At 51.3% G+C, this 26,871-nt stretch overlaps 2 protein-coding genes across 8 annotated transcripts; one reads left to right on the forward strand and one right to left on the reverse strand.

The window, feature by feature from the left end:
• Positions 1-15: 15 nt before the first annotated feature.
• Positions 16-9,789, reverse strand: ZYX (zyxin). Its single transcript, XM_017895268.1, is given in 11 exon segments — positions 16-560; positions 1,174-1,294; positions 2,188-2,366; positions 2,455-2,624; positions 2,737-2,857; positions 7,802-8,317; positions 8,433-8,525; positions 8,669-8,763; positions 8,766-8,867; positions 9,336-9,558; positions 9,707-9,789. Coding segments are annotated over 10 exon segments (1,710 nt in total). The 5' UTR covers positions 9,544-9,558; positions 9,707-9,789; the 3' UTR covers positions 16-455.
• On the forward strand, positions 8,874-26,871 carry FAM131B-AS2 (FAM131B antisense RNA 2). 7 transcript variants are annotated; one of them, XM_017895277.1, is made up of 3 exons: positions 8,874-9,196; positions 10,681-10,807; positions 11,670-12,111. In XM_017895277.1, the coding sequence occupies exons 1-3, from the start codon at positions 9,192-9,194 to the stop codon at positions 11,775-11,777; spliced, it is 240 nt and encodes a 79-aa protein (XP_017750766.1). In that variant the 5' UTR covers positions 8,874-9,191; the 3' UTR covers positions 11,778-12,111. The 7 variants fall into 7 exon arrangements, with proteins under 7 accessions (XP_017750766.1, XP_017750763.1, XP_017750764.1 ...); XM_017895274.1 differs by lacking the exons at positions 8,874-9,196; positions 11,670-12,111 and adding exons at positions 15,280-15,348; positions 26,735-26,824 and having other exon boundaries at positions 9,873-10,807; XM_017895275.1 differs by lacking the exons at positions 8,874-9,196; positions 11,670-12,111 and adding exons at positions 15,280-15,348; positions 20,953-20,982 and having other exon boundaries at positions 9,873-10,807.

Here is a 26,871-nt window from a genome sequence, read left to right on the forward strand (position 1 = left end):
GCTGACTACTGAGAATTCTGGAAAACAAGGTTTTTTTTTTTTATTTGTAGCTATAGCTACAACCTGGCAGCACGGGGGAGGGTGGGAATGTCCTGGAGGGTCAGGGCATCTCCCAAGCCTCCGCTAGCAGAGTACAAAGGCTGCTCCAGGGGCTGGCCGAGAGCGTGGGTGCAGCAGTGAAAGCAGCAGCACTAAACCTGGTGCCCCCCTCAGGTGGGGTGTCTGGAGGACGGTGGGCAATCCCTGCAGGATGGGTGAGGACTAGACCCCAGGGTGGGGACCCTGCCTCCCTAGGCCATCTTGGGCCCTGGGTCAGGGCACCTGGGATGCTCGAGTGGGGTCGGGAATGGGAGGGGCTAAACATCAAAACAATAACTGAGGTGAGGGCAGGTGGTCTCAGTGTGGGTGGTCCACGATGGGGCACGGACTGCGGTTTGAAGAGGGCCTGTCCTCACTCAGCTCTGGGCTCTAGCAGTGTGGCACTTCCGACAGAGCACGTGACCGTCCAGGGGGAAGCAGCCATTGTCATCTGCCTCAATCGACAGGGGCTTCCCGCAGTCCTGGGAAGAAGGAAGGGTGAGGGGCACTGGACCAGAAGGCCCCTGCTCTGCTCCACCCTACCCCACCCCATGCAGCTCCATCGTGGAATTAGAAAGATGCTTCATGGCTCACAGCTGGTGTCATCGCATTTTCCAGCCACACCCAACTCCCCATCCCTATCCTACTTCCAGTCACCCACTAGGACATTCCTGCAAGAGGGCAAGCAGTGGGTAGAACTGCTTCCAAGGTGTCTGCTCCCCTGCCCACCACCGCCCTAATAAAAGAGAGGTTTGGGGGCCTCTTCCAACCTGGCTCACCTCCATTCGAAGACTTCTCTCAACTCCTGTCTCCCCATCCCCTACCACAGTAAAACACCATGCCCTTCCCTCCTATTGGCTTGTCCTGTTTCTTGGCTCATCCATGACTCAAAGTGACCTCAGAAGTCCCACAGCCCTGTTTCCTGCAGCGGCAGGAAGCACTCAGGCAGGGCAGATGGGGTGCCACCATGAGCCACCCTCAAAATCACAGCCCTGTTTCCTGAATGCTGGTGCTTTCCACCACCCGGTTAGTAAGCAGCATCTCCCGCCATCTCCTGGTCGGAACCAGCCCAAGTAGCCCAGAGGGATGGCTGACCTCACACTTGTAACACTTCATGTGGAAGTTCTTGTCCAGGGCAACCACTCGCACAGTCTCATCTCGGCCAGGCTCAGGCATGATTGGCTCAGAGCAGACGGAGCACCTCGGGGCGTACTGCCTGAAGGGGCAGAAAGGGCCAGCAGTTAGCCAGGGCTTTCATCCCCTGTCTGCACACACATAAGCCAGGTTGTGCAGCAAGGAGGCAGACTTTTTTGCCCTGCATCTCTAGGTGGAGGAAGCTCACCAGAAGGGCCTAAGACTGAGCCACCATGACTGGCCCTCATCAAAGGGAATTTCCTGCCTCACCAGTCACTCTCCCAAAGCAAGGTAGCCTCCCACACACCTGCCACAGTGTTCTCTCCCACTAGATCCTTACTGTCCCATTCACACTGCAGCTCCTACAGAAAGCCAGCCCTGAGGTACCCCTCCCATCCGAGCCTGGTTCCCTGACCCTCACCTTCCCCCAATCCTTCCACCCCAACGCACGTTGCCTCTGCCCTGACTGCCTGGCACTGTGGAGGGATATGAAGTTGGGGCCACCCCAGGTGGAATCCTAAAAGTGTCTACCCAAACACCCTATCAGAGGTGGGGGTCAGATTCTGCACTGTTCCCACAGCTGCACTGAGGTTCTGTGGGTCAGCCTGGGAAAGGAGTCGCCTTCTAAACACTGTTTCTGGGGAGAAACCAGAATTCCAAAAAGCTGATCTCCAGAAGCACTTTTAGAACCCAGCCTGTGTGAAATGAAGGCACTCCAGCACACTTCACGAAATGCTGACATAGACACACAATAAGCTTCAGTGATCAAGGGCGAGGGAGGGACCAGCCAGCAGCAGGACTCGATGTCCAGGCCTAAGGCCCCTGGACAGCTACATCCAGATGACTGGTCCCTGCTGTCTACACACAGGACATGGGACCAGAAAGCAACACCAAGGGTTTAGGGCTGTCCTGAGGCTAGGGTGACTACCAGACCAAGTGCGGCAGGAGCCCAGAAGGCAGATATCAGGTCCTCACTTGTGGTAGTCGGGGACACAGTGGGGCCGGTTGGCCTGGTCCACAATGAAGGAGGTGCCCTCCAGGGGGCGGGCACAGACCACGCAGGTGAAGCAGTGCGGGTGATAGGCCTTGCCCGTGGCCCTCAGCATGCGGTCAGTGATGGGCTCCCCGCAGGTGTTGCACTTCTCCAGGGTGTCCTGAGGAGGCAGCAGGAGGAGGTTGGCAGGGAACCGGCACCCCACAGCCAGCTTCCAGGGCCTGACTGCCCAGCACAGCCCAACTCACTGTGTAGCAGCCCTCGCAGTACGGCGCCCCCTCCAGGCTGTAGAACTGCTGGCCCTGGAGCTGCTGCGCGCACTGGTGGCAGGTGAAGCAGGCAATGTGGAACAGCTGCCCCAGAGCGCGGACGGCCGGCTGCGCCCGGGCCAGGGGTTGATGGCATCGACCGCAGAGTTCTGGGAAAGCCGGAGAAGACAGCAGTAAATAGAAAGAAGTATGTAGGGCTGTGAGGTATCAGCCCGCTCGGATAGGGGGCAGAGTGGGGCTGTCCCGGTGAGGAGGGCTCACCGTTGACGGCCACGTTCTGCCTCTGAGGATGCTCCATGTCCTGCATTAGCTGCTGGGTCAGCTGCTCCAACTCCTCCACCTCCTTCAGAGTCAGGGGCCCTGGGGCCCCAGGGGAGCGCACCTGCAATCCCAACACTTTCTTCACACTCTTGAGGGTTGCTGCCTCCAAGAACCCCCCCAGGCCAGCCTACCCGGCTTCTTCTGATGAGGACTTAGCTCCCAGCTCATGTCCCAGATGCTCAGGCTTGACCCTTAAAGCTTCTCCCTTGTTCCCCTAGCCCCGCCATCCCCAGCACCACACAAGTAACAGGGGAAGAGGACCTAAGCCTGGATCTCGTACAGCAAGACATTTCCGCCCGCTCTGCCCAAACCCCCTGAGCAGTCACAGACAGGCCAGAATGACTGAGCAGACGGAGGCCACGCACACAGCAGCTCGGGTCACTGAAGCACCGGACACTCCAGGGCCACGCATCAACTCCACAGAGCATGCTCGGACATCGCCCCCATAGGACAGGGGCACGCAACAGGGTGCACACACGCACGCACACACACCTACCCGGCCTGCCTGCTGCTGAGCAGCCCCTGTCAGCGTGGAGATACAACACAGGCAGGAATTGCAGGTTAAACCCACTGAGCTGTCTGCAAGAACCCAGCCCCACCCCTACAGAGAGACCCTGTCCCTCGAGTGAGGGACTTCTGGACTACCTTACTCAGGTCCCTCCCAGCAGCCTCAGAGAAGGTCCAAAGGCCGTCCCCTAGGCCAGTCCAACCTTTCCATTTAGGGGATCCTCAGGACTGGGGTGGGGAATGGATAAAGGACAGCGCTGCCAGTAACCCTGAGAGGTAACCCTGAGAACTCCAGGAGGGGCTGTCTGACCTGCACCAGGACTGCCAGGAGACACGCCCACAGGAGCAAGTGCACTGGGTAGGTCTTTTCTATGTCTGGAAAAGCCTACCCAGGACGGTGTCCCCATCACCGAGTGTGCTACCTGCGGATGCCTTCACTCCAGTAACACCTGGAACCTCCAAAGACCCCTGCTACCTCCTCCCATAGCCCCTCTCCCCTCAGCCCTGGCTTCACTGCCCCTCACCCTGACCCCCATCTGTACCCAGAGTTGCATCCTTTCTGCCCAGTGAAGCATGCGTCCATAGAAGTCCAACTCCCCAGATCTTAGCCATTTTCCCTTAAGATCCTGCCATCTCTTAACTGACTCATTCCCTGGAACACTCACTTCAACTCTGTCTCCTCCAATCTTCCCTTTCTGGCATCTTGGGGACAGAGTGAAGGGCCTCAGTCAGTCCTTGCTCTCCAGTGCCATTCTAAATGCCCAGCTCCTCCTTCAGAAGCGCAGAATCCTCACCTGCATCACCTCCCATGGGTATTCCCGTTCATCAGGACCCTCTATCCAGAACTGTCCCCTCTGCCAGCCTGCACCAATGCCACCGCTTCAAACCAAACTTCCCTCCAACTCAGTCATCGTCCACCATGGGACATCCTTGACCTCAGATTTACCTCCAAGTCCCCTGCCGGCCATGATCTGCCTCTCCTCCTCCCCATCCACATCTACTACGTGAACCCAGAAAAGCCTTAGTCCCCCCACCCGCAACCCACCCCTGTCCACCATGCCCCAGCCTGGTCCCTTGACCATGTACTCCTACAAGGTTCACTGTCCCTCCGGGCACCTGCAGCCACCCGCAGCTATCCGGCCCAGTCTCTAACCCCAAGTCACACCACCGCCCGCTTCCTGTTTCTGCTTCCAAGCTGCAAAAAGCAGTGGAGAGGTTGCTGAACACTGCAGAATGAGCTCACAACACCGCAGCGCCCGCACGCCCTCCAGCCCGGCCTTCCCCACGACAGCTGTTCTAGACCTCTCCATCTCCTTAGCCGCGACCTGCTTCACCTGCTTGCTGGCACCATGACCTCACCTCCCACATGGCTGAGGACATGGAAGCCAGCCAGCTTAAGCTCCCTCATCGTCCTTCCTATCCACCCCGCAACCACTCTGTCCCTGCTGTCTGGGATGCCGCTAGGGGGAGGGGACATCACCAAGATCTCTTCCAAGGACCGAAGCAGCCTGCCCCTGCTCTCCCACAACACTCACCCTCCATCACCTGCTTCCCCGGGTTACACATGTACTCAAGCCCTTCTCCCCTAACTTGCAAAAACCAGATACACTATACCACAAACTCTCACACCCTCACACATACATACCCACACACCACTCACATACACACACACATACAACACCACACACCACTCACACATATACCACACCACACATATTCACACTCACACATATACCGTACCACACACACAAACACCACTCACATGCACACTCACATTCAGATATACCACACCAAGCCAGGCACGGTGGCTCAAGCCTGTAATCCCAACACTTCAGGAGGCTGAGACGGGCAGATCACTTGAGGTCAGGAGTTCAAAACCAGCCTGGCCAACATGGTGAAACCCCGTCTCTACTAAAAATACAAAAATTAGCCAGGTGTAGTGGCACGTGCCTGTAATCCCAGCTACTTGGGAGGCTGAGACAGGAGAATCGCTTGAGCCTGGGAGGCGGAGGTTGCAGTGAGCACGGGCGACAGCCTGCACTCCGTCTCAAAAAAAAAAAAGATATACCACACCACACACACCACTCACATACTGACATATATACACGTACACCACTTGTGTGTATATGTGTGAAAGTACGTATGTGCTCATTCACTTGTGCATACTTTCACACATATATACACAATGAATGTATATGCTCATTCGCTTGTGCATACTTTCACACATACATACACAATGACACACTATACACATCACACTGACACACCACTCACACATGCACACACCTTCACTCACAAATGCACACATACACTCATATACACACTTTCACACAATCACACCACACTCACGCCACTCATACATTCATGCTCACACATGCACATATACTCACATACACATATACCATACCCACACCCACACACTAACACACACACACCATTCACACACACGCGCCACTCATATATTCACATATGCATACACACACACACACCCCACACTCACATCACTGATACACAGTCCTTCCCTTAGTCCTTTTCCCTGCCTATCTTTAAGACCAGGCTACACCAGTAGCCCCACTTCTCACCACCCACTCTCTCCTCAACTCCTCACATTGCGTTCCCACCACAGGGCACAAACAGGCCATCCCAAGACCGGTGACGATTTCCCAACAGTCTAATCTCTAGCCTTGAGTCCTCACTCCCTCAAATACTCCGCTGAAGAGCTCAGCTCTCTTCTCCAAGTGCACCCTGACTCTCCTCCTGACTCTTCTTCCCACACCTCCCGGTCCCTGCTGTCGGTACTCCCTGGGAAGCTCCTCAGCTCAGACCCTGACCCTCCAGCGTCACAGTGTCACTGTGTCCCACTACCATGCTAGACATCTCTGGCCCTCTCCTGAAACCTGGCCCTGATTTTCTAACTGAATGACGGCCCCAGCTGAAAGTCCTCCTGGGACCTGTTGCTCAATACGCTGACAGCTGGACCCCTCCTCTTCCCGTCCAAACCATTTCCCCTTCTGGACTTCTCTATTTTGTCAGCAATCTTGTCATCCGCCCACACCCCCAATCTCCAAATCGCCCTGGAGACTTTGTTTTTCCTCTTCCCCTCACCCTTGTCTTCCAGTTGCTTATCCCTGGCTAAGTCCTGGAGGCTGTGCCTTCCCAACAGCTCTGGCACACAGCTCTCACACACGAGGCTTAATGTTCATTACAACTAATATTACTAGTCCCCAAAAGTGAATTCATACCCATCACTGACCTCCCTCGAATACACATCTCTGCTGGTGAAACTTTCCAGAAAGCTTCCAAAAACACTGCTTTCACCAGCCCTCCTGACCCACCCCACACCTACTCAAAAATCATGAATGCCTCTCCAGTGCTCAAGAGCTCCTTGGGCGAGCCACTTCACCTCCTACGCCCTCTAGCCCCGCTTGCCTCTCCAAGTATAGCTCCATCATTTTCCTACAGGAACCTGCCACTTTCTGTTCTCCAAACATCCCTCTCCTCTCAGGATTCTTACGTCCTGCCCATCCTTCGAAGCCTTCCCTAATTTGCCAGGCCCCAAGTGCACTCCCTGGTCTGAGTGCCTGTGACTCACAGGACTCTGCAAAGCTCACTGGTCCTTCCTGTGCTGTGTCTGAGTGTATGTAGACATCCACACTATCAGTGGACTCTATGGATACTTGGACTAGATGACCGTCAGGGTCATCGTCACCAGAAATTGGACGATCTTACTTCCTGAACTAGAAGGCAAGAACCATTTTGTAATTACAGCTTTTGTATTTTGAGCGTTCATGTGCTAGATACAGAACCCAACACTCTCTAGGTATTAGCTCACCTAATCTTTACAACCACTGTATGGAGTAGATAATGTTAAAGATTGAGAAACTGAGGCTCAGGGTTCACCTAACTTGCCCAGTCTAAGGACTTGGGAGAAGCCCAAACCAGGAATTCCATTCCAGGTCTATCTGACACCTGAAGGCTGAGCTTCTTGCAGAGATCTCTTCCCTCCCATGTCCTACTCTCTTGAGCACAGAGCACAGTGCCTGGCACGTGGTAGATGCTGGCTCAGCCAGTGTTTACCGGGGCTGACTCTTATCTCCAAGCCCTCAGGCAGAAAGAGTGCTCAGAGGAGCAGGGAGATTAACTCAAGACCCAAGAATGGGAAAAACCAAGGTGGGACTGGTGATCTCATCCCTCCCTTTAACTTTCTGGGGTAAAGGCACAAGGAAAGGTCCACCAGATCCTCCTAACTCAGAGCCTGTGCTCTCTGTGCCCTCCCAGCCAGGCCCCACCCAGCCCCACACCCAGCCAGGCCTCTCCTCCAGAAGAGCATTTTCTTACCATTGTTCCACCAGGCTAACCTCAGAGGATGAAACTTCCTATCCCGCCACCCCCCTGTCCACCCTGACTCTCCAATCACCTTCATGCTTATGTTCTGGCTCCTGACTCTGCCCCGCCCCAGCACCCCGGTCCCAAGCCTTGTCCTATCACCATCCCTTACCTGGTTTTGGTTCTGAGCCGGTGGGGGCACGGGGTGCTGCTTCTCCTGCACTCGGGGCTTCTCCCTCTGCTGAGCATAGGTGAAGCTGGGAGGTTGAGGGGAGCCTGTGCTAGCGGAAAGAGCTTCGGGATGCCCCAATTTTTGATTTGGCTGTGACCCAGATCCACCTGGGGCTCCAGGACTGAACTTGGAAGCCACAGGAGTAAACTTAGGAGTCACTGGAGAAAACTTAGGGGCTGGAGCCGGAGATGAGGCCGGGGGACCTCGGGGCTGAGTGTTAGCCAAAGACACAGGCTGGGGCTGGGACTGGACATGGAGTTGGACCTGAGGCTTGGGCTGGGGCTGAACATGGAACTGTGTCTGGCTCTGAGCTGGAGCCGGAACCTGGGGCAGAGGCTGGGAGCTGGAAGGGGCCTTCCAAGGAGGCAGGGGTGCTGTGCCCCCAGCTGCAGGCTTAGTACTGGACTTAGAAATGAATGGAGTGGCCACTGGTGGGGGTACATATCCAGATGATACCTGCAAGGGGTGGGAGAGGGAAGAGAGATGCAGTTAGGAGGACACCATCCTCCATAGCTCTATCCCCAGTCTCTCTGGCCCTGGGCCCTGCTTTTCCTACTCTGCGGTCCCTTACCCGAGCTTTGAAAGGATCATTCTTGGTCATGTCATCCAGCAGTGAGGACAGAGAGTCTATCTCCAAATCAATACTGCTCACCTTCTCCCTGGGCTAGAGGATCAGAGGTCAGAGCACCTATTCCATGCCTCCATCCCCCCCACCCCCAAGGCAGAGGTGCAGGGGAGGTAAGAAAGGGCCCTCTTCTCCTCGCCTTGGGGGTGTCCGGTACAGCCGCCCCTCCCAGGCCTCCATACCTGCGGTGGGGACGGTATGGGGGCCTCAGGCCCTCCCTCCTCCTCCAGAGGAGGCGGCGGGGAAGGGAAGATCTCCTCCTCCAGAGGCGCAGGGGAAATGATTCCTCGATCGGGGGAGGGGGCGGCGGGAAGGCACCTCCCAGAGCACCCTCCGCATCGTCGCCATCCCCAGCCAGGGGAGGTGGAGGCAGGGGAAAGTCTGGGGTAGGAAGGAGAAAGACGTCGCCCGGGGTCCCTCTACCCCTCACCCAAGCTCCCCTCGGTTTACCGCTCTAACCCATAACCCAAGAACTCTCTCGGGGGTCCCAGAGCGTGTGGGGACGCAAAGGCGGGGCGCAGGGCGCCCTGGGAGTACCAGGTCAGGAAAGGCCGGGGGCACGGCCGAGGAGTGGTGCAGCTCCCGTTACACTTCGGAAAACGGACCCGGAGGGGAAGATTCGTGCCCCACATTCCCGCCTCCCACCCCCAAGCCGGGGACTTGGAACGGTCCCAGGAGCTCTGGCTCCCAGCCACGAGCTCCACGATGAGGTAAGAACATCTGCTCAGGACAGGGTGGCTGCGCCCAGCCCCCTCGGCAACAACCTTTCCAGACATCCCCAGATTCCCGAAACCACTGCCCCCCACCCCGGCGCCCGCTGGGGTCCAGCTTCCAAGCCCCGCCGCATACCTTCCGGGGGCGGCGGGGGAATCTCGCCCACCCGGCCCATCTGTGCGCGCTGGGCCCCGGGTGCCGGGGGAGGCTCGCTGTCCCCGGGCCGGAAGGGATTCACTTTGGGCTTTGGGGCCACCACAGGGCCGAACTTCTTCTGCGGGGCGTAAAAAGCCGGAGCCGAGACCGAAACGGAGATCGCGGGAGACGGGCGGGGGGCCGCCATGGCCGGGCCGGGCTGCTGGGGTGGGTCGCCGGGTTACGCAGCGCGGAGCCGGGCTCAGAAGCCCCGGGCGGTCCCAGCTCCCCTTGGCGACCCCCATGCGCCCCCTCCCGGCGCCCCGCGCCCCCTCCCCGTGGGGCCCGCCCTGCCGCTCCCCGCACCTCACCGCGGGCCGGAGGGCGGGCGGTCTCGGGTAGGCCTCCTCGGCGCCGGTCCGGGACTCTGCGTCCCGGTCCGGAGCAGCCTCCGCCGGGCGGGGAGGGACCACACTGAAGGAGGAGGGAGGGAGGAGGAGGAGAGGGAGGGGCGGGGAGAGAACGGCCGCGCCAGACCATACAAGGAGCGGCCCGGAGAGGGGCGGGGAGAGCGGGAAGGGCGGACCAGGGCAGGAAACTCCCCCAGGAAGGGGCCCTGATCTCTGCCTCAGGCCAGAGGCTCCGCCGGGGTCCGCCCGCCCCCACCCCACTCCACTCACTGCCGCCCCCGCCGCCCCGGCCCGGCTCAGACCCCCGCTCCCTGAGCACAGGCCTCTGATGTCATTTCCTGACCTGCCCTCCCCCCGCGCCCGACCCGCGGGTGCCCGAGATCTGACTCACCGTCCCCCTCCGGGCTTAGCCGGCGGAGGTAGGGCGGGTGCCGCAGAGGTAGCCACGCAGCCCCTGTGCGCCTCCGGCCCGGCCCAGCGACCTCCTCTCGGGCCTGCCGTTACCCGGTCCCCTCCAGCCACCACCCGCTACCCGACCACCTCCGAGTCCGCCTGGGGTGGCCGAACGTATGGAGCTGTGCTCCAGGGTGCACGAGAATGGGGGATGAGGAGCGGGGTGTTCTCCCACCCAGCACCCCCCAGCTGACTCTGTGCCCGGAGGGGGTGTGTGAGCCGGAACCTCCAGCATTCTCGGGAATACGAACTTCCAACGCTGGGCAGCCTCTTAAGGCTTCTAGGAATTCGCATCCTCCGCGCCCCCGCCAACGGATCGGTTGCGAGAGGGACCGTTCGGGCCCGCGGGGCCGGGAATGGAGGTGGGAGGGCGGGGCCGAGGCCGCGGCCGCCTGCGGACTGGGGACCCGGGAGGACGGACGCGGACGCGGGCTGCTAGTCTTTTACGGCTCTTCAGCGCCCACCACTACCCACTCCTCTAGGAGAACCCGGGCGACGGTGGGGCTCTTGGGCATTCTGAGACTGCGCTTGGTGGAGCCCCCTACTGGCCCGACCGGATTTCTCAGCCTGCTACTCAGCCCCAGGCTACGCGAAAGAGGCCGGACCCGGGTAATTCTTCTAGTTCTTCTTCTTCTTTTTCTTCTTCTTCTTTTTTTTTTTAATTGCACTGGGAAACTTACCCAATCTCGGCCCCAGTTCTTTCCCACTCACTATCTGCAAACTAAGAGTCATGGCCTTTCGCCCGCTAGTCCAATATGCATCCCTAGGCGCTTCATTTTATCTCTTGTCAGCTTTTACTGCCTCCTGAGGCCTTCCTCTTGTTCACACTGAGTGTCCAGTCCCTCCAAATCTGACTACACTCTACTGGCAAGGAACACCTGGGCCATGTTTTAGAGATCATCCGAAGACTAACCCCAAAAGTTTATGAAGAGAAAGCGGAGGACAAGCTGGAGATGGACCCGGGTCACACCCAGGTAGAGGCAGGATCTAAACTGAAACTGGTGTCAAATCTGGTTGCCTTGCACCCCTGATACCAGGTGAAGCAACACTGGGCAGGATAGAGCAGAGTGAGGTCAGAGTGTGAAGATCCAGCCTGATGCCCAAACTGACGCCTCTTCATTCTCCCCCGCTCCATCTGTAAAAGTCAAGGGTTAATCCATCTACTTTATTGCATTATATGGAGAAATAAATGAAATGTCATAGCTGTATGCTCTATAAGACTTAGTATTATTATTCAAATTCCAGTTCTGCCCAGAATGAAAATTCTGACCTGGTTACACTAAGGCGTTTTCTCCCATATGTCCCTTTCTGGGTTGCCAGGCACATCTCTCAGGGGCCTTGGTATTTGTAATGTCCTCTCTTTCCTTCAACCTTATTAAGTCCTTAATTATACCTAAGACGACATCTTAATCACCTTCACAAACCCCACTGATCTTTTTCTCTACTATCTCATTGTCTTTGTCACCACCAGTATTTCTCACAGCCACAGGCATGTGTGGCCATGTATGATGGGAAGTACACAGTGCACACCTCTCTGACACGCTCAAGCCAGTCCTGGGCCTGTCTGAAGACCTGTTAGAAATTTGATACTGGAGTTCCTGTGCATGTTGGAGATTGTGTCTTGGGCTTCACAGACCAAAAGTCTCATCACAAATCCTTCAAAATATGGCCCCTTTGGGGAAAAAAAGATAGTTAAGAAGATGATTTCCAGATAACTTCATAGGAATAAAAGCCATCTATCCTCTAAATGTCTCCTTAAGTAATGTGTGTGTGCAAAATAGAGTATGTGTAATTGTTAGGCAGCTGAACCTATTTATAAATCAGAAATAGAAGAGTGCGTAGGCAGGCATAGTTTTACTGACAACTAAGAGCATTCAGGATGCAGAATATTCAAACAAAGACTTTTAAGCCAGCCATTCTAAATACAACTAGAGACATCCAGAGTATCCCAGAAGAACAGAATCACTGCCCAAGATGTCTCAAGAGGAGCAGCAGAGTCATTGCTCTTAAAATGAAGACAATGGGCTGGGCACAGTGGCTCATTCCTGTAATCCCAGCACTTTGGGAGGCCAAGGCAGGCAGATCACTTGAGGTCGGAAATTTGAGACCAGCCTGACCAACATGGTGAAACCCCATCTCTATTAAAAATACAAAAATTAGCCTGGCGAGGTGGCGGGAGCCTGTAGTCCCAGCTACTGGAGAGGCTGAGGCAGGAGAATCACTTGAACCCAGGAGGCGGAGGTTGCAGTGAGCCGAGATCACGCTACTGCACTCCAGCCTGGGCAACAGAGTAAGATTCTGTCTCAAAAAAAAAAAAAAAAAAAAAAATGCAGAAAATGAACAAGAGTGGTCTTAATGACTGGGCTTTTTTCTTAAGTAGGCAATTCTAATTGATATCCTTAGGCAGTATGTGCGAAGTACAGCAAATAAGTTCCTGATTAAAGAATGTCCAACAGCTTAAGACCAGGGCAGGGAGACAGTGAGAAAGTGGCCACTGCCCTTTACTACCTAAAACATCTCCACGCACCTCCAAGGATTTATAACCATCAGGTACCAGAAAGTTTTATTCAAGAGTGCACAGCATAAAGTACGAAGTTAAGAGCAGTCATGGAAGGAAAAGGAAAAGACAGTGTCACGACAAAAAATGATTTCTAAAATGGAAAGAGAAATGCAACCAGGAGGTTCTTTCCATATGCCAACTGCAGATGGATAGAGGTTCAATAATAGGCCAGGCACCATGCAAAGCATTCTGAAAACAGCAACAATAGCAGCACCCTAACAATGACATCAACAACTATAATAGCAGCACACGCTGAGAGAATGCTTAGAATATTGTTTGAGGTGCAATGCTAAGCACTGTAAATATATTAGCCCCGGCCAGGCACAGTGGCTCATGCCTGTTATCCCAGCACTTTGGGAGGCCGAGGTGGGTAGATCACCTGAGGTCAGGAGTTCGAGACCAGCCTTGCCGACATATAGTGAAACCCCATCTCTACTAAAAATACAAAAATTAGCTGGGTGTGGTGGTGTGTGCCTGTAGCCTCAGCTACTCAGGAGGCTAAGATGGGAGAATCACTTGAAACTGTGACACGGAGTTTGCAGTGAGCCAAAATGGTACCACTGCACTCCAGCCTGGGTGACAGATAGAGACTCTGTCTCAAAAAACAAACAAACAAACATATATATATATATATATATATATACACCCCATCTAATGATCACTATAAACCTGTGAGGAATATACATCATTACCCCATTTTTAATTTAAGGAAACAGGCTAACTGGATGTTGGATTTTTCACTCTCTAAATTGCAAAAATTTTTTGCAACACAAATATTAAGACTCTCCTGCCCCATCCTTGCTTCTATCCTTGTATTCCATCACTTCTCCTCAGGCCTTCCTACCTCGTCCATCAACAGCCCCTTTCAAGTCTGCCTTCACCCCAACACCCCTACTTTATACCTGTGGGCCACCATTTTCTCTTTCTGTCTCATGACACCATCAAATTCTGTCTGTCTGTTTATGTATCTGTCTATCTGCATGTGAACACATACACACATTTTGTATATGCAAGCTATATGTATACGTGCTTTTGTAAAATAGCACATTTCCAGAAGACGTCAAGAATTGTTAACAGTACAGTCAGGTTCAGTGGCTCACACCTGTAATCTCACCACCTTGGGAGGCTGAGGTGGGCGGATCACTTGAGCCTGGGAGTTCAAGACCAGGCATGGCCAACATGGAGAAACCCCGTCTCTAGAAAAAATACAAACATAAGCTGGGTTGGTGGTGTGCGCCTGTAATTCCAGCTACAAGAATTGCTTGAACCAGGAGGCAGAGGTTGCAGTAAGCCGAGATCGTGCCACTGCACTCCATCCTGGGCGAAGGAATGAGACTGTGTGTCAAAAAATAAATAAATAAATAACAAAGAATTGTTAACAGTAGTTAATGTTGGAGAGTAGATAGGGGAGGACAGAAGGCTTTTATACTGTTGTATTTTGTCCCTGTGAACATATATTACTTTATAATCTGAAAAAAAAAAAAAAGAAAAGAAAGGAGAGAAATGAAAGAGCCATTGTATCTTTTTCCTGATATCGGAGCACCTCCCTTGCACTGAGTACTGTGTGCACTCGGCCTGCGGCTTCCCACTTGCTACCAGATTTACTGCCCCCCTCATCCCACTGGCCTGCGTGCTAGTACAAAAGAATCTCTCCCTGGAGGGACTGCAGACACGGTGGGTGATGAACCATGGATGGGTTGGGCAGGCATCAGGATGAGATTAGGGTGAAGCACACAGCAAGACCCAGAGATCTTTGCAGTCAAGGCCGAGGTTGAGCAGCCTCTTGCCCTGTCCAAGGGCCACTCCCCCAAGAAAGGAGTGGGACTGACAACCACAAATGCCCAGTTTTCCTTCTTTCTTCAGGGTCAGCCCAGGAGGCTGACATCAGAGCATCATCCCCCATACACTTTCCCTCCCATTCCCAACCTCAGTTCAGCCAACATTTACCAATTAACTTCTATATTCCAGGCACTCTGGATATAAATAAAAATAAACTCAGTTCTTGCCCTCAAGAAACTCTCCATCTTGGGGGGGAGGGGTGGTGGGAAATACTTAAGTAGATAGTTTTAGTATAATAAGTGTTAAGGTTAGAAAAAAAAAATTTTTCGCCGGGCGCGGTGGCTCAAGCCTGTAATCCCAGCACTTTGGGAGGCCGAGACGGGTGGATCACGAGGTCAGGAGATCGAGACCATCCTGGCTAACCCGGTGAAACCCCGTCTCTACTAAAAAATACAAAAAACTAGCCGGGCGAGGTGGCAGGCGCCTGTAGTCCCAGCTACTCAGGAGGCTGAGGCAGGAGAATGACGTAAACCCGGGAGGCGGAGCTTGCAGTGAGCTGAGATCCGGCCACTGCACTCCAACCTGGGCAACAGAGCTAGACTCCGTCTCAAAAAAAAAAAAAAAGAAAAAAAAGAAAAAAAAAATTTCTAATCACCCACCCAATAGAGCTGGCTTGGTTTGGCTACTAATTACAATACCTGGATGGCCTTCTCACCGTGTAACCTCATTATTATTCCACCAGATCAGAAGCAGCAGTGAAGATTCCAGGACCAGGGAATGAGAATCAACATAAGACATCCAGGGAGCAGAGGTCAGAAGGCAGGAGTCCCCTCATCCCAAGGGCTGGGCCAGCAAGCGTCAGCAGCCAGAAATGTGTGGTGGGTGGAAGGGGCAGAGTGAAGCAGATGGTCAGATGGCGAGGAGTCAGCAACCAAGGGAGCCCAGAAGGGCGGACAGGAAAAGAGACCCAAGGCACCAACAGCAGCACAGCCAGGTTGCTGGCACCGAGGCAGCCGCTAGTGGAGCATCAGCTGCCTTCATCCTTCCTGCACCCAGAGGAAGCCAAAATCAGAGAGCCTGGCCCGGAAGCTGGAGTGTTTGTCACTGAAAATAGTCGACTAAGTCACTGGTGGGAGTAAACACTGCAGAGTAGAGGCTGAATGTAGGTAGATAACCCATCTTGCTTGACGTGACAAATACTAGTTGCTTCTAGTTGCTCCCCTACCTCCACTTTCTTTAATAAGGTGGGCTTCATATGAAGAAACCCGGTAGGCTGAACAGACACAGTAAGTGGGTGCTTCTCAGCCACCCTCAGAGCTTGCTCAAGCTTCCTTAGGCTGCCCTTCCTGCCACCCGGTTTGTAGTTATTTATGCCACCCACAGAGATGTGACCCATGTAGCCAATGGACACTGTCTCAGAAAAAGGGAGCAGGTGGACCCATTAAGGTCTACCAACAACAGCAGACTCAGACTCTCAACATGCCTGAGCAAGCCAGTAGACAGGCCTTTGTACCCAAGTGTGAGATACTACCAGAAGACACTCATGCCATTCAACCAGCTCCCTGGTTCCAGCAAAGTCGTTCCAGTGTGCCTAAGAATAGTGGAGTAGGGCACAGTGCGTTTGCTCTATACATTTGCTGACTGAAACTGAGTTCCAGAACCATTGAAATCTCACTCTAGATCAAGGCAGGCCCTGTATTTGGTAAAGCTTAAGGACCTTTATTGCATCACTAATTATTCATTCATTTATTCAGTAAACATTTATTGAGCACCTACTATGTGCAGGACACTTTGTTAGGTGCTGGGGACATAATAATGAGCAAAGACAGGCATGATCTCAGCCCTTGGTGAGTTCAGGCCTTTGGAGGGTCTCCTAGGGGAGAAAAACACTAATCAAATAATGACAAATGTGAAACTGTAACTGTTACAGAAACCTCAAGAGAAAGGAATAGGATGCATCTGGTAGAGCCTGTACGTGGGAGATGTGACCTGTTTGGGGAGTTCAGGAGAGAGATATCCAAGCAGAGATCTGAACAATAAGTAGAAGTTAATTATGCAAAGTGGGAGGAGAGAACTATTCCATGCAAAAGGAGAAGTGTTTGCAAAGCCCTGTGACAGCTGTGGGCACACTAGAGACCCAAAGGCAGGTAGGTGTAGCTGGCGTGTCAAGAGGGAGATTCCTCACTGGAGGCACAGGCTGAGGAAAGGCTGGACAGGTGGGTGCAGAGAAGTTGCAGAGCATATGAAAGGGTTTCAACTTGATCCTGAGAGCAATGGGGAACCACTGCAGAGTTTTGGGTTGAAAAGAGGGGCATGAAGAGACTTGGGAATTTTGGAAGTGTGCCCCTAGGGGCAGTGTGGAGAGTCACAGGAGGGGTCAGTGCAGATGTGTGTAGGACAATTAAGAGGTTCTGGTAGAGCTCGAGGTGAAAGGGAGGAGATTTGTGGAAATGGACAAAAGGGGATCGATTAGAGAGCTTTGTAGGACATGAACTCGTCCACAGAAAGAGTAGGATAGAGAGAAAAAGAGACATCACAGGCCCATCCCAGCTTCTGGTTGGTACCTATGTGGAGCGTGGTACTCTCCACTGAAAAGTACACGTCTGGGATTGAGATTGTGTGTTTCATTCTGGACGTACTGAGAACAAGTAGGCGTACAATGGGCAGTAGGATATCCAGGTCCAAGGCAGAGAACAGAAAATTATACTGAAGATCCACATTTATGAGTCATCTGACTCCACATAGCAATTTGAAGCTGTTATTGGCTGGAAAAAAAAAAATCACCTATCCTATCAAGTATTGCATGAACAGTCGAGAGGGCTAGGATATGGGCTTTGCTGGATTCTAGCATTTTATGGATAGGTGGAAGAGGGAGGTATGCACTTTCTGAGTAAAAGTCACCCTTACTCAGATGCAAGGCACATCTGCTCTTCCCCAGACCTCTGTGTCTCTGCCAGCGGTGAAGAAAGGATGCTTACTCCTCCCACTTCTCCTATACTGTGAGTGTAGGAGTGCTTTGCCCACAGTTGCTCGCTTGGAGACCACCAGAGCTAATTTTAAGTCCCTTTTATTAACCCCAGAATGTCACTCATGGGAAGTAGCCCTAAATTCCTAGCTCCCGCTAAACCTTGGGCCCTGGCTCGACTCCTGAAAACCGGTCCAGGGTGCCTTCAGAGCATGTAGGCCCTTTTCAGCAAGCAGTCCTCTTTTTTTGAGCACCCTCTCTCCTTCTTACTCTAACCTGGATCATCCCCGAGGACACATCTCCTCGGCACCCGCCACCAAGTGGCAGGCAATGTTTTCCCCATAGCCCTGAATGTGGAACAGATATCTCTTTGAACTCTCATTGCTACATCCAGACAATTCTCCCTCCCTCCTTCCTAAAATCCCCCAGTTTTGAATGTCATGTGATTAAACTACATAACTACTGCCCATCCTATATAGTCATCTGTTGCCCTGGGTCACACAACCTCATTACTTTCTCTTGCTCTATCGCCCAGGCTGGAGTGCAGTGGCGTGATCTCGGCTCACTGCAACCTCTACCTCTCGGTTCAAGTGATTCTCCTGCCTCAGCCTTCCGAGTAGCTGGGATTACAGGTGTGCACCACCACACCCAACTAATTTTTGTATTTTTAGTAGAGACGGGGTTTCACCATATTGGTCAGGCTGGTCTCGAACTCCTGACCTCAAGTGATCTGCCTGCCTCGCTTCCCAAAGTGCTGACATTACAGGCATGATCCACGGTGCCTGGCTGAAAGTAAAAATAAATGAATAAAAAGAAAAAAATAAATGAGTAAGCCTACATACCCAAACATGTAACTACTAGTGGTGTAACCACTATTTTTAAAATTATTTATTTATTTATTTATTTATTTATTTATTATTTTTTAATGGTTTTGAGATGGATTTTTGCTTTGTTGCCCAGGCTGGAGTGCAGTGGCATGATCTCGACTCAACTGCAACCTCCGCCTCCCGGGTTCAAGCGATTTTCCTGCCTTAGCCTCCCAAGTAGCTGGGATTACAGGCGCCCACCACGATGCCTGGTTAATTTTGGTATTTTTAGTAGAGACGAGGTTTCACCGTGTTGGCGAGGCTGGTCTCGAACTACTGATCTCAGATGATCCACCTGTCTCAGCCTCCCAAAGTGCTGGGATTACAGGCATGAGCCGCTGTGCCAGGCCTTAAAAATTATTAATGAGGTATTTTACTGTTCTGGCACTAACTCCTGGGAATTTGGTGTGTAGTTTACACTTACAGCATGTCTCAAGTCGCACTAGTCTCATTGCAGGTGGTCAAAGGTTACACATTGCTGGTGGCTCCCACATTACATAGCAAGTTCTAAATAGACCCTGAGCCATCTCTTTACAATCCTAATTTTAAGCCACACTTTCTCCAACCAGCTCCTTCTATTTTTCTAGTCATTCTTTTTTTGTGCTTCAACAATCCCTTGACCCACTGGGACCTACCGTTCTTGTCCATACCAGCTCACATTTCCTGGACAATCATTAGAGTCACTCCCTTGCATCTGTCTCAACTTCCTGTGCCTCTTTCTCACCCTGTGGTGCTCACTTGGCAAAACCCCAGCCTGGGCTGAGTCCAATTCTACCAACTCCATGCCTGCACCCACGCAGCTCGGTGCCGCTAGAGAAAAACACACAGCCCTTCTGACAGATCTCGTTGTAAACTCCATGGCTGTGAGCTGCAGATGACAACTAACCATTCTATGTCCTGATAAACATACCAGTCTCGTTTTTCCATCCAGTCTCCTACTCTCTCGGAAGGCTGCTAGACCTTCTCCTCTCTCTCTACGTCTCCTTCCACATCCTCATGCATAGCTGATGCCTTGCTTCCTGTTGCAAGGAGAAAATTAAACAAGTTGAAAAAAAACCTTTCCTAGGCTCCACCTACATCGAATCAAACTAATTCCACATGCTCTCTGGCCTCATCTCCCAGCAATCATTTTGCCTCAGCCACAACGGCCTTGTTACTGTTCCTCCAATGTGTAAGGCACATTCCCATCTCAGGGCCTTGCATTTGCTAGTTTCTCTGCTGGGAAGGTTCTTCCACAGATCTGTATGTTCTTCCACAGATCTGTATGGATCACCCCATTATCTCCATTATAGCCTTCCTCACATGCTGACCTCTCAGTGAAGCCTCCCGTGACCATCCAGTGTAGAATGACATATACCAGCCCTTTCATTATTATCCACCTGTTCTTTTTTTTTTCTTGTCTTTCTTTTTTCTTTTTTTTTTTTTTTGAGACAGGGTCTTGCTGTGTTGCCCAGGCTGGAGTGCAACGGCATAATCATAGCCCACTGCAGCCTCTACCTCCCAGGCCCAAGCGATCCTCCCATCTCAGCTTCCCAAGTAGCTGGGACCACAGGCATGTGCCACCAGGCCTGGCTAGTTTTCTTTTTCTTTTTGTAAAGACAAGGTCTCCATATGTTGCCCAGGCTGATCTTGAACACCTGAGCTCAAGCAATCCTCTCACCTCAGCCTCCCAAAGTGCTGGGATTACAGGCATGAGCCACCGTGCCTGGCTCTTCCTTAATTTTTCTTCATAGCAATTATCACCTTAAATATATCATTCCATCCTGGGTTTTGCCACCCCCCCAAACAATTCAGTCTCTTAATTGTTGTATTGCTGTTTCTTCCCCACCACTTCTCACTAGACTATAAGCCCCATGACAGCAGAAGTTTTGGACCATAGCACCTAGAGAAGTACTGACATAGAGTAGGTGCTCCCTAAATACTTGTAATATGGAATGAATGAATGAATAATGAATAATGGAAAAAACTAACAAAAAAAGACAAAGAAGGAGCAGTCGGAAAGTCAAGAGGAGAACCAGGAAAGAGTGTTTGGAAATGAGGAAGTAACCATGAGTCCCTCACGAGGGTATGAAATACCCCTACTGTGCCACTTAAGGTTAGAAATGAACAAAATATGTTGACATGGAGGCTAAGGGTGTTACAGGAAAGAGGTCCCAATCCAGACCCCAAAAGAGGGTTCTTGGATCTCACACAAGAAAGAATTCAGGGCGAGTCCATAGAGGAAAGTAAAAGCAAATGTATTAGGAAAATAAAGGAATAAAGAAAGGCTACTCCACACGCAGAGCAGCCCTGATGGCTGCTGGTTGCCCATTTTCATGTGTTTTTTTAAAATTATATGCTAAACAAGGGGTAGGTTATTCATATCTCCCCGTTTTAGACCATAAGGTAACTTCCTGACATTGCCATGGCATTTGTAAACTATCATGGAGCTGGTGGGAGGGTAGCAGTGAAGACCGGAGGTTACTCTAGTGGCCATTTCGGTTTTGGCGGGTTTTAGTCAGCTTCTTTACTGCAACCTGTTTTATCAGCAAGATCTTTATGACCTATGTCTTGTGCTAACCTTTTATCTCATCCTGTGACTTAGAATGCCATAACCGTCTGGGAACACAGCCCAGCAGGTCTTAGCCTTATTTTAACCAGCTCCTATTCAAGATGGAGTTGCTTTGGTTCAATCGCCTCAGACAGGGGAGTCCCCTGTGTGAGCTGCTTCAGTAGAGTGAAGATGCCAGATTGGATGAGTTGAGGAGTGCAGAGAAGTGAGGAAATGGAGAAGATGAGTGTTGGCAGCTCTTTCAAGAATTTTGACGGTGAGAGAAACTAGAAATCCAGGAAGAGAAAGATCAAGGGGCAAATCCCAGCTCCCACCTTAGAAGGAAGACATTGCTTGCATTCCTTGGCCCTGCCCCCAACACGGTTTTCCACCATCAGTAATAAAATTCGGCCTTGACTACCACTAGCCACCTCATGCATATACATGAACAAAGAAGTTGGAAAGGAAATTTTTCTTTAAGTTAAAGACAGAAACACACCCATCACGTGGCATTCAAAATTTCCAGTGTCCTTTGGACTTTCCTGCCCATGTAGGTCCTCTGGCAGGATAACTGTGATTGATTGATTCAGTGAGTGAACAGCTTTCAAGTAGATCCCCACCCAGGAGAGTAATGCGTTGTCCCTATTAGCTTATCACCGTCACAAAACCTTAACCAAACAGTGGTCTGAACCTACACACTAGGATTACATAGCCATTCTTAAATGAGCTCTGAACCGCTAAGTTAGAAAGAACAACGGCTTTTCTTTTTCTTTTCATTTTATTGTGGTTGGTAAGAATGCTTATGAGGAGATCCACACTCTTAAAACTATTTTTTTTTTTTTTTTTTGAGATGGAGTCTCAGTCTGTCGCCCAGGCTGGAGTGCAGTGGTGCGATCTCAGCTCACTGCGACCTCCGCCTCCAGGGTTCAAGCAATTCTCTTGCGTCAGCCTCCTCAGTAGCTGGGAATACAGGTGTGCGCCACCATGCCTGGCTAATTTTTGTATTTTTAGTAGAGACAGGGTTTCACCATGTTGGCCAGGCTGGTCTCGAACTCCTGACCTCAAATGATCCATCCGCCTCGGCCTCCCAAAGTGCTGGGATTACAGGTGTGAGCCACTGCACCTGGCCAAAACATTTTTTTAACTCGTTTTATCCGCAAGGAGTTGAACAGTCTCCATGAGCAAAAAGATTGTGAGGCCTGGGCTTATTTCAACAGGGCTTAATGTTATAATAAAAATCATAGAAAAATAATATAACATAGCTTTAGAGATGCATCATAGGATAGGGAGAAGAATGTTAGACTAAGAATTAGAAGACCTGAATTTTGGTTGCAGTTCAGCCACTTAGTAACTCAGCCACTTACTAACTGTGTGACTGTAAAAATCTGACAGGTGGATTTTCCTTGTCTGTGGAAGTGCAGCAAGGAACTTGATTTCTTTTCTTTCCTTTTTTTTTTTTTTTTTTTTTTTTTTTTTTTTTTTTTTTTTGAGATGGAGTCTTGCTCTGTCACCCAGCCTGGAGTGCAGTGGCACAATCTTGGCTCATTGCAAGCTCCGCCTCTTGGGTTCACGCCATTCTCCTGCCTCAGCCTCCTAAGTAGCCGGGACTACAGGTGTCCGCCACCACACCTGGCCAATGTTTTATATTTTTAGTAGAGACGGGGTTTCACCGTGTTAGCCAGGATGGTCTCGATCTCCTGACCTTGTGATCCGCCCGCCTCGGCCTCCCAAAGTGCTGGGATTACAGGCATGAGCCACTGCACCCGGCCAAGGAACTTGATTTCTAAGTACTCACCCAGTTTTAACACTCAGTCATCTGTAACTAATGCCCTATATATCCACCACTCTTTCATTGTCAGGAGAATGCCTTCACTGTTTTTTCTCTGGACTTGATTGTCTCACTTAAATAAGGACATAGCCAACTGAAGCTACAACTACCCATTATGTATTAAACACACTGTTTAGGAACAGGACCAGTTGCAGGAAAGGATAAAAGGTTTCGGGTAGTTAGACTTCGTAGCTGAAACAGATCTCCCCCCAAACAAGTGTTTGCAAGAGGAATCCAAGCTGAGGTTGCAGGATATTCCAAAAGCTAGCGAAGGAAAAGAATTGGGGAACCCAGAAGGAAAATATATCCAGGAATCTGAGAGGTAGGCTGTCAGCTGTGCCTGGTGATAGGGAAGTCTGACAGGTAGTAATAGAGCCTCAACCATCAGGCTGTGGTTTAGAGGCAGAAGCTGGGGAGGATGGCTTATAGGCGTAAAGCAGGAGCTCTCTCCTAGAGGAGTGTGCATCAAGGTGAGGGCTAAGGGGTCTCAGCAGGGGAGACAGGGAGGCTCCAGAGGTGTGATATGACATCCGCTGCCCCTCTCGCCTGAGTTCATAAGTACTAGACAGGCAGCCACGGGAGACATCAGGACAAGCCTTCCAGTTCCGGTTCTCATTGGTTCCCCATGGAGGAAGGAGCATAAAACTGGCAGATAGGCCTACTGAGGCTGGAACAAACAACTGCCTTGTATTCCATATTTGATCTTCCCCTCTCTTTGTCAATGCTCTGGGATTTGCTTGAGCTCTAAAGATCCCATCTGGTTCCTCTCTCTGGGATTGATGAACTCCATTTTTTACTGCCCACCTGACCTCTGACTCATGGTTGCCCAGACTCTATGCCCTGCCTCCTTGGTCCTGGCATCCTGCCTGGTCGCTGCTGCTTGTGGCCTGGTCATGGCGAGGACGCCTCGAGGCGCACGGTGTGCTTTGGGCCTGACCAGGAAGCAGCAGGAAAGCGCTGACATTCTTCCAGGCTCTCTGGCAGATATGCAGGATCCCTGGCTTGACCTTTCTCATCAGAATGTTTGGATGGAACCCCTAAATCTGCAGTAGGGGTTGCAGGCTTTCCCACAAACCTGCTTCCCAAAGAAAACACAGGGCAAATGCATCCCCTTGGTCACCTGAAGCATAGGCTCTGTGACAGTCACCAAAGAAGCAGTTGTCTGGGCACTCTCTTCTGCTGAATCCTACGGAATGTGATTTGGGGACGTTGACCTGCCCATGCAGGAGGGCTTTGGCTCATGGAGACCTGTGGACTGCACCAAGGAGAATGTGCCTGCCACCTTTGCCCATGCTGGTAAGCTTTCTTTTTCTTTCTTTCTTTTTTTTTTTTTTGAGACGGAGTCTTGCTCTGTTACCCAGGCTGGAGTGTAGTGGTGTGACCTCGGCTCACTACAACCTCCGCCTCCTGGGTTCAAGCAATTCTTCTGCCTCAGCCTCCTGAGTAGCTGGGATTAAAGGTATGCACCACCACACCCGGCTAGTTTTTTTTTTTTTTTTTTGAGACGGAGTTCTCGCTCTGCTCCCCCAGGGCTGCGAGTGCAGGGCCAGATCTCAGCTCACGCACGCTCTGCCTCTCCGGGGTTTCGCCATTTCTTTTTTCTCTCGCGCTCAGGCCTCCCGAGTAGCTGGGATACAAGGCGCCCGCCACCTCGCCCGGCTAATTTTTGTTTTTTTTTAGTAGGAGACGGGGTTTCACGCCCTGTTAAGCCCAGGATGGTTCTCGATCTCCTTGCTCGTGATTCCGCCGTCCTCGGCCTCCCAAAGTGCTGGGATTACAGGCCTGAGCCACTGCGCCCAGCATACCCGGCTAATTTTTGTATTTTTAGTAGAGACGGGGTTTCACCATGTTGGTCAGGCTGGTCTCAAACTCCTGACCTTGTGATCCGCTGGCCTTGGCCTCTCAAAGTACTGGAATTACAGGCGTGAGCCACCGCCCTTGGCGATAAGCTTTCTTATCTAACTAAAAATGGGAGTGAGCTCACCTTAGATCCCCAATATTTTACAAGATTTCAAACTTTATCTAAAAGTCAAATGAGCATGACCTGTGCTGGTCTATCTTTCATAGTGTCCAACAGATCAGAGATTGGTAATGTGAGGCCTTTTTGTCTCTACCACCAACACTGAAACCACAGAACCTCTGCCATGGACCCTCTCATCCTCTATAACTGGCGGAGCCATCCTTCCTCAGCAAACTTGCTGTGCCCCAGCACAATGGCCAGGACCCTCATCTGTTGATTACTCTGGAACCCAGCTGGGGATGGCAGGTAGGGGTCGGGGAGAGAACTATATCGACCACTAGGACAGATTCTGTGGCCACTTCCTACTCTGTGGGAATACAGCTTACACACTACAAACACCTGCACTCATCCATTACTTACCTCCGAGTCTGCCCCTGTGTATGAATGGGGTCCCTTGTCAGCAACCTAATGCCCCTAAACCCCACTCTTGGTCCCCCTGTTGACTGAGTGTTTAGGAAATCACTCTGATTTTAAAGAAAATAGACCTCAGGCTGGGTGCAGTGGCTCATGCCTGTAATCCCAGCACTTTGGGAGGCTAAGGCAGGCGGATCACCAGAGATCAGGAGTTCGAGACCAGCCTGGTCAACATGGTGAAACCCCATCCCTACTAAAAACACAAAAATTAGCCAGGTAGGTGCCTGTAGTCCCAGCTACTCTAGAAGCTAAGGCAGTAGAATTGCTTGAACTTGGGAGGCGGAGGTTGCAGTGACCCGAGATCTCACCACTGCACTCCAGCCTGGGTGATAGAGCAAGACTCCATCTCAAAAAAAAAAAAAAAAAAGAGAATATAGACCTCTGTTACTGACCCTCGTGATTTCCACCCAGTCCCCAAAACTGTTCTTACAAGTTCTCCAGCATCAGCACTCTCACTTCTGACCTTTAGCAAATAGGGTATTTGAGAACCACTAGGAGCGCCCCAAAGCTGACTGATCTTCAGGGCTGCCTGAAGATAGAGACTCTGACACCATACAAGGACATTGATAAGTAGGGACTAAGACACTTATCATCAGTATTTTATGAAAGCACCAAAGAGTTATTGCTACAAATCACTCTGAAGAAAGATCATTGCTGTTCCATTTCAAAATTCAGAAATGTAGATAGATGTATTCCTCTCTTCAGCTTATGGTCCCACCTTAATTAAAGAAAGACAAGCGTGAAAGAATGTGTATCCACTTAAATGTCCTGAGCTGAGTAAGTTTAATTTTTTTAAGTGAACAAATAAAGCACTTTCTCCAACATCCGTAATGGATTTTCCATCTGAGGAGCTGAGTTTAAATGCCAGCTCTTTTGGCCAGGTGCAGTGGCTCACGCCCATAATTCAGGGACTTTAGGATCCCGCGGTAGGAAGATTGCTTGAGGCCAGGAGTTCAAGATCAGCCTGGGCAATACAGTGAGACCCCCATCTACAAAAATAAAAGTTCAAAAATTAGCCGAGTAGGCCAGGTGTGGTGGCTCATGCCTATAATCCCAGCCCTTTGGGAGGCCAAGGCGGGTAGATCGCTTGAGGCCAGGAGTTCTAGGCCAGCCTGGGCAACATGGTGAAATCCCATGTCTACTAAAATATGCACATACAAAAAATTAGCCGAGTGTTGGGGCACATGCCTGTAGTCCCATCAACTTAGGAGGCTGAGGCAGAAGGATCACTTGAGCCCAGGAGCTCCAGGCTGCAGTGAGCTATGATCACGCCATTGCTCTCTGGCCTGGTGAGCGTGAAACCCTGTCTCAAAAACAAAAGAAAACAAAACAAAACACACACACACAAAAGGTGCTAGCTCTTTCTCTTTCCAACTGGGAAATCTTAGGGAAAAGGAAGTTAACTGAATTCTCAGTCCCAGTTCTCTCAACTGCAAGGCAGAAAGAGTATCTTTCTTAGAGGTTTGTAAGAATAGACTGAAAACTCTATTCTTTAAATCAATTGTAAATTGATATTTGCACTTTAAAGTGCGTTTTATTTTTTTCTCTATCTCTCTCATTCTGACTCTCAATAGATGATCTCGCCTCCTACTTGTCAGAGAAAGTAGATGACGTCAGACGGGAATCCCTCGTTCTCCCTACACCAAACATGCAGCCCACTGGCATCTTCCCTGCTGCTGGAAGAAGAGCTGGACTCCTCCCATATAGTCTT

This window comes from Rhinopithecus bieti, unplaced genomic scaffold, assembly GCF_001698545.2.
Source record: "Rhinopithecus bieti isolate Rb0 unplaced genomic scaffold, ASM169854v2 scaffold_26569, whole genome shotgun sequence".
In the NCBI taxonomy this organism is placed as follows: domain Eukaryota; kingdom Metazoa; phylum Chordata; class Mammalia; order Primates; family Cercopithecidae; genus Rhinopithecus; species Rhinopithecus bieti.

Bases quoted from the DNA above. Each gene is read 5' to 3' on its own strand.
- FAM131B-AS2 (XM_017895271.1), top strand. From the start codon at position 10,343: ATGGGGGATGAGGAGCGGGGTGTTCTCCCACCCAGCACCCCCCAGCTG. The intron at 10,808-11,669 runs GTAATTCTTCTA...TGTCACCACCAG, and splicing joins GCGAAAGAGGCCGGACCCGG to TATTTCTCACAGCCACAGGC.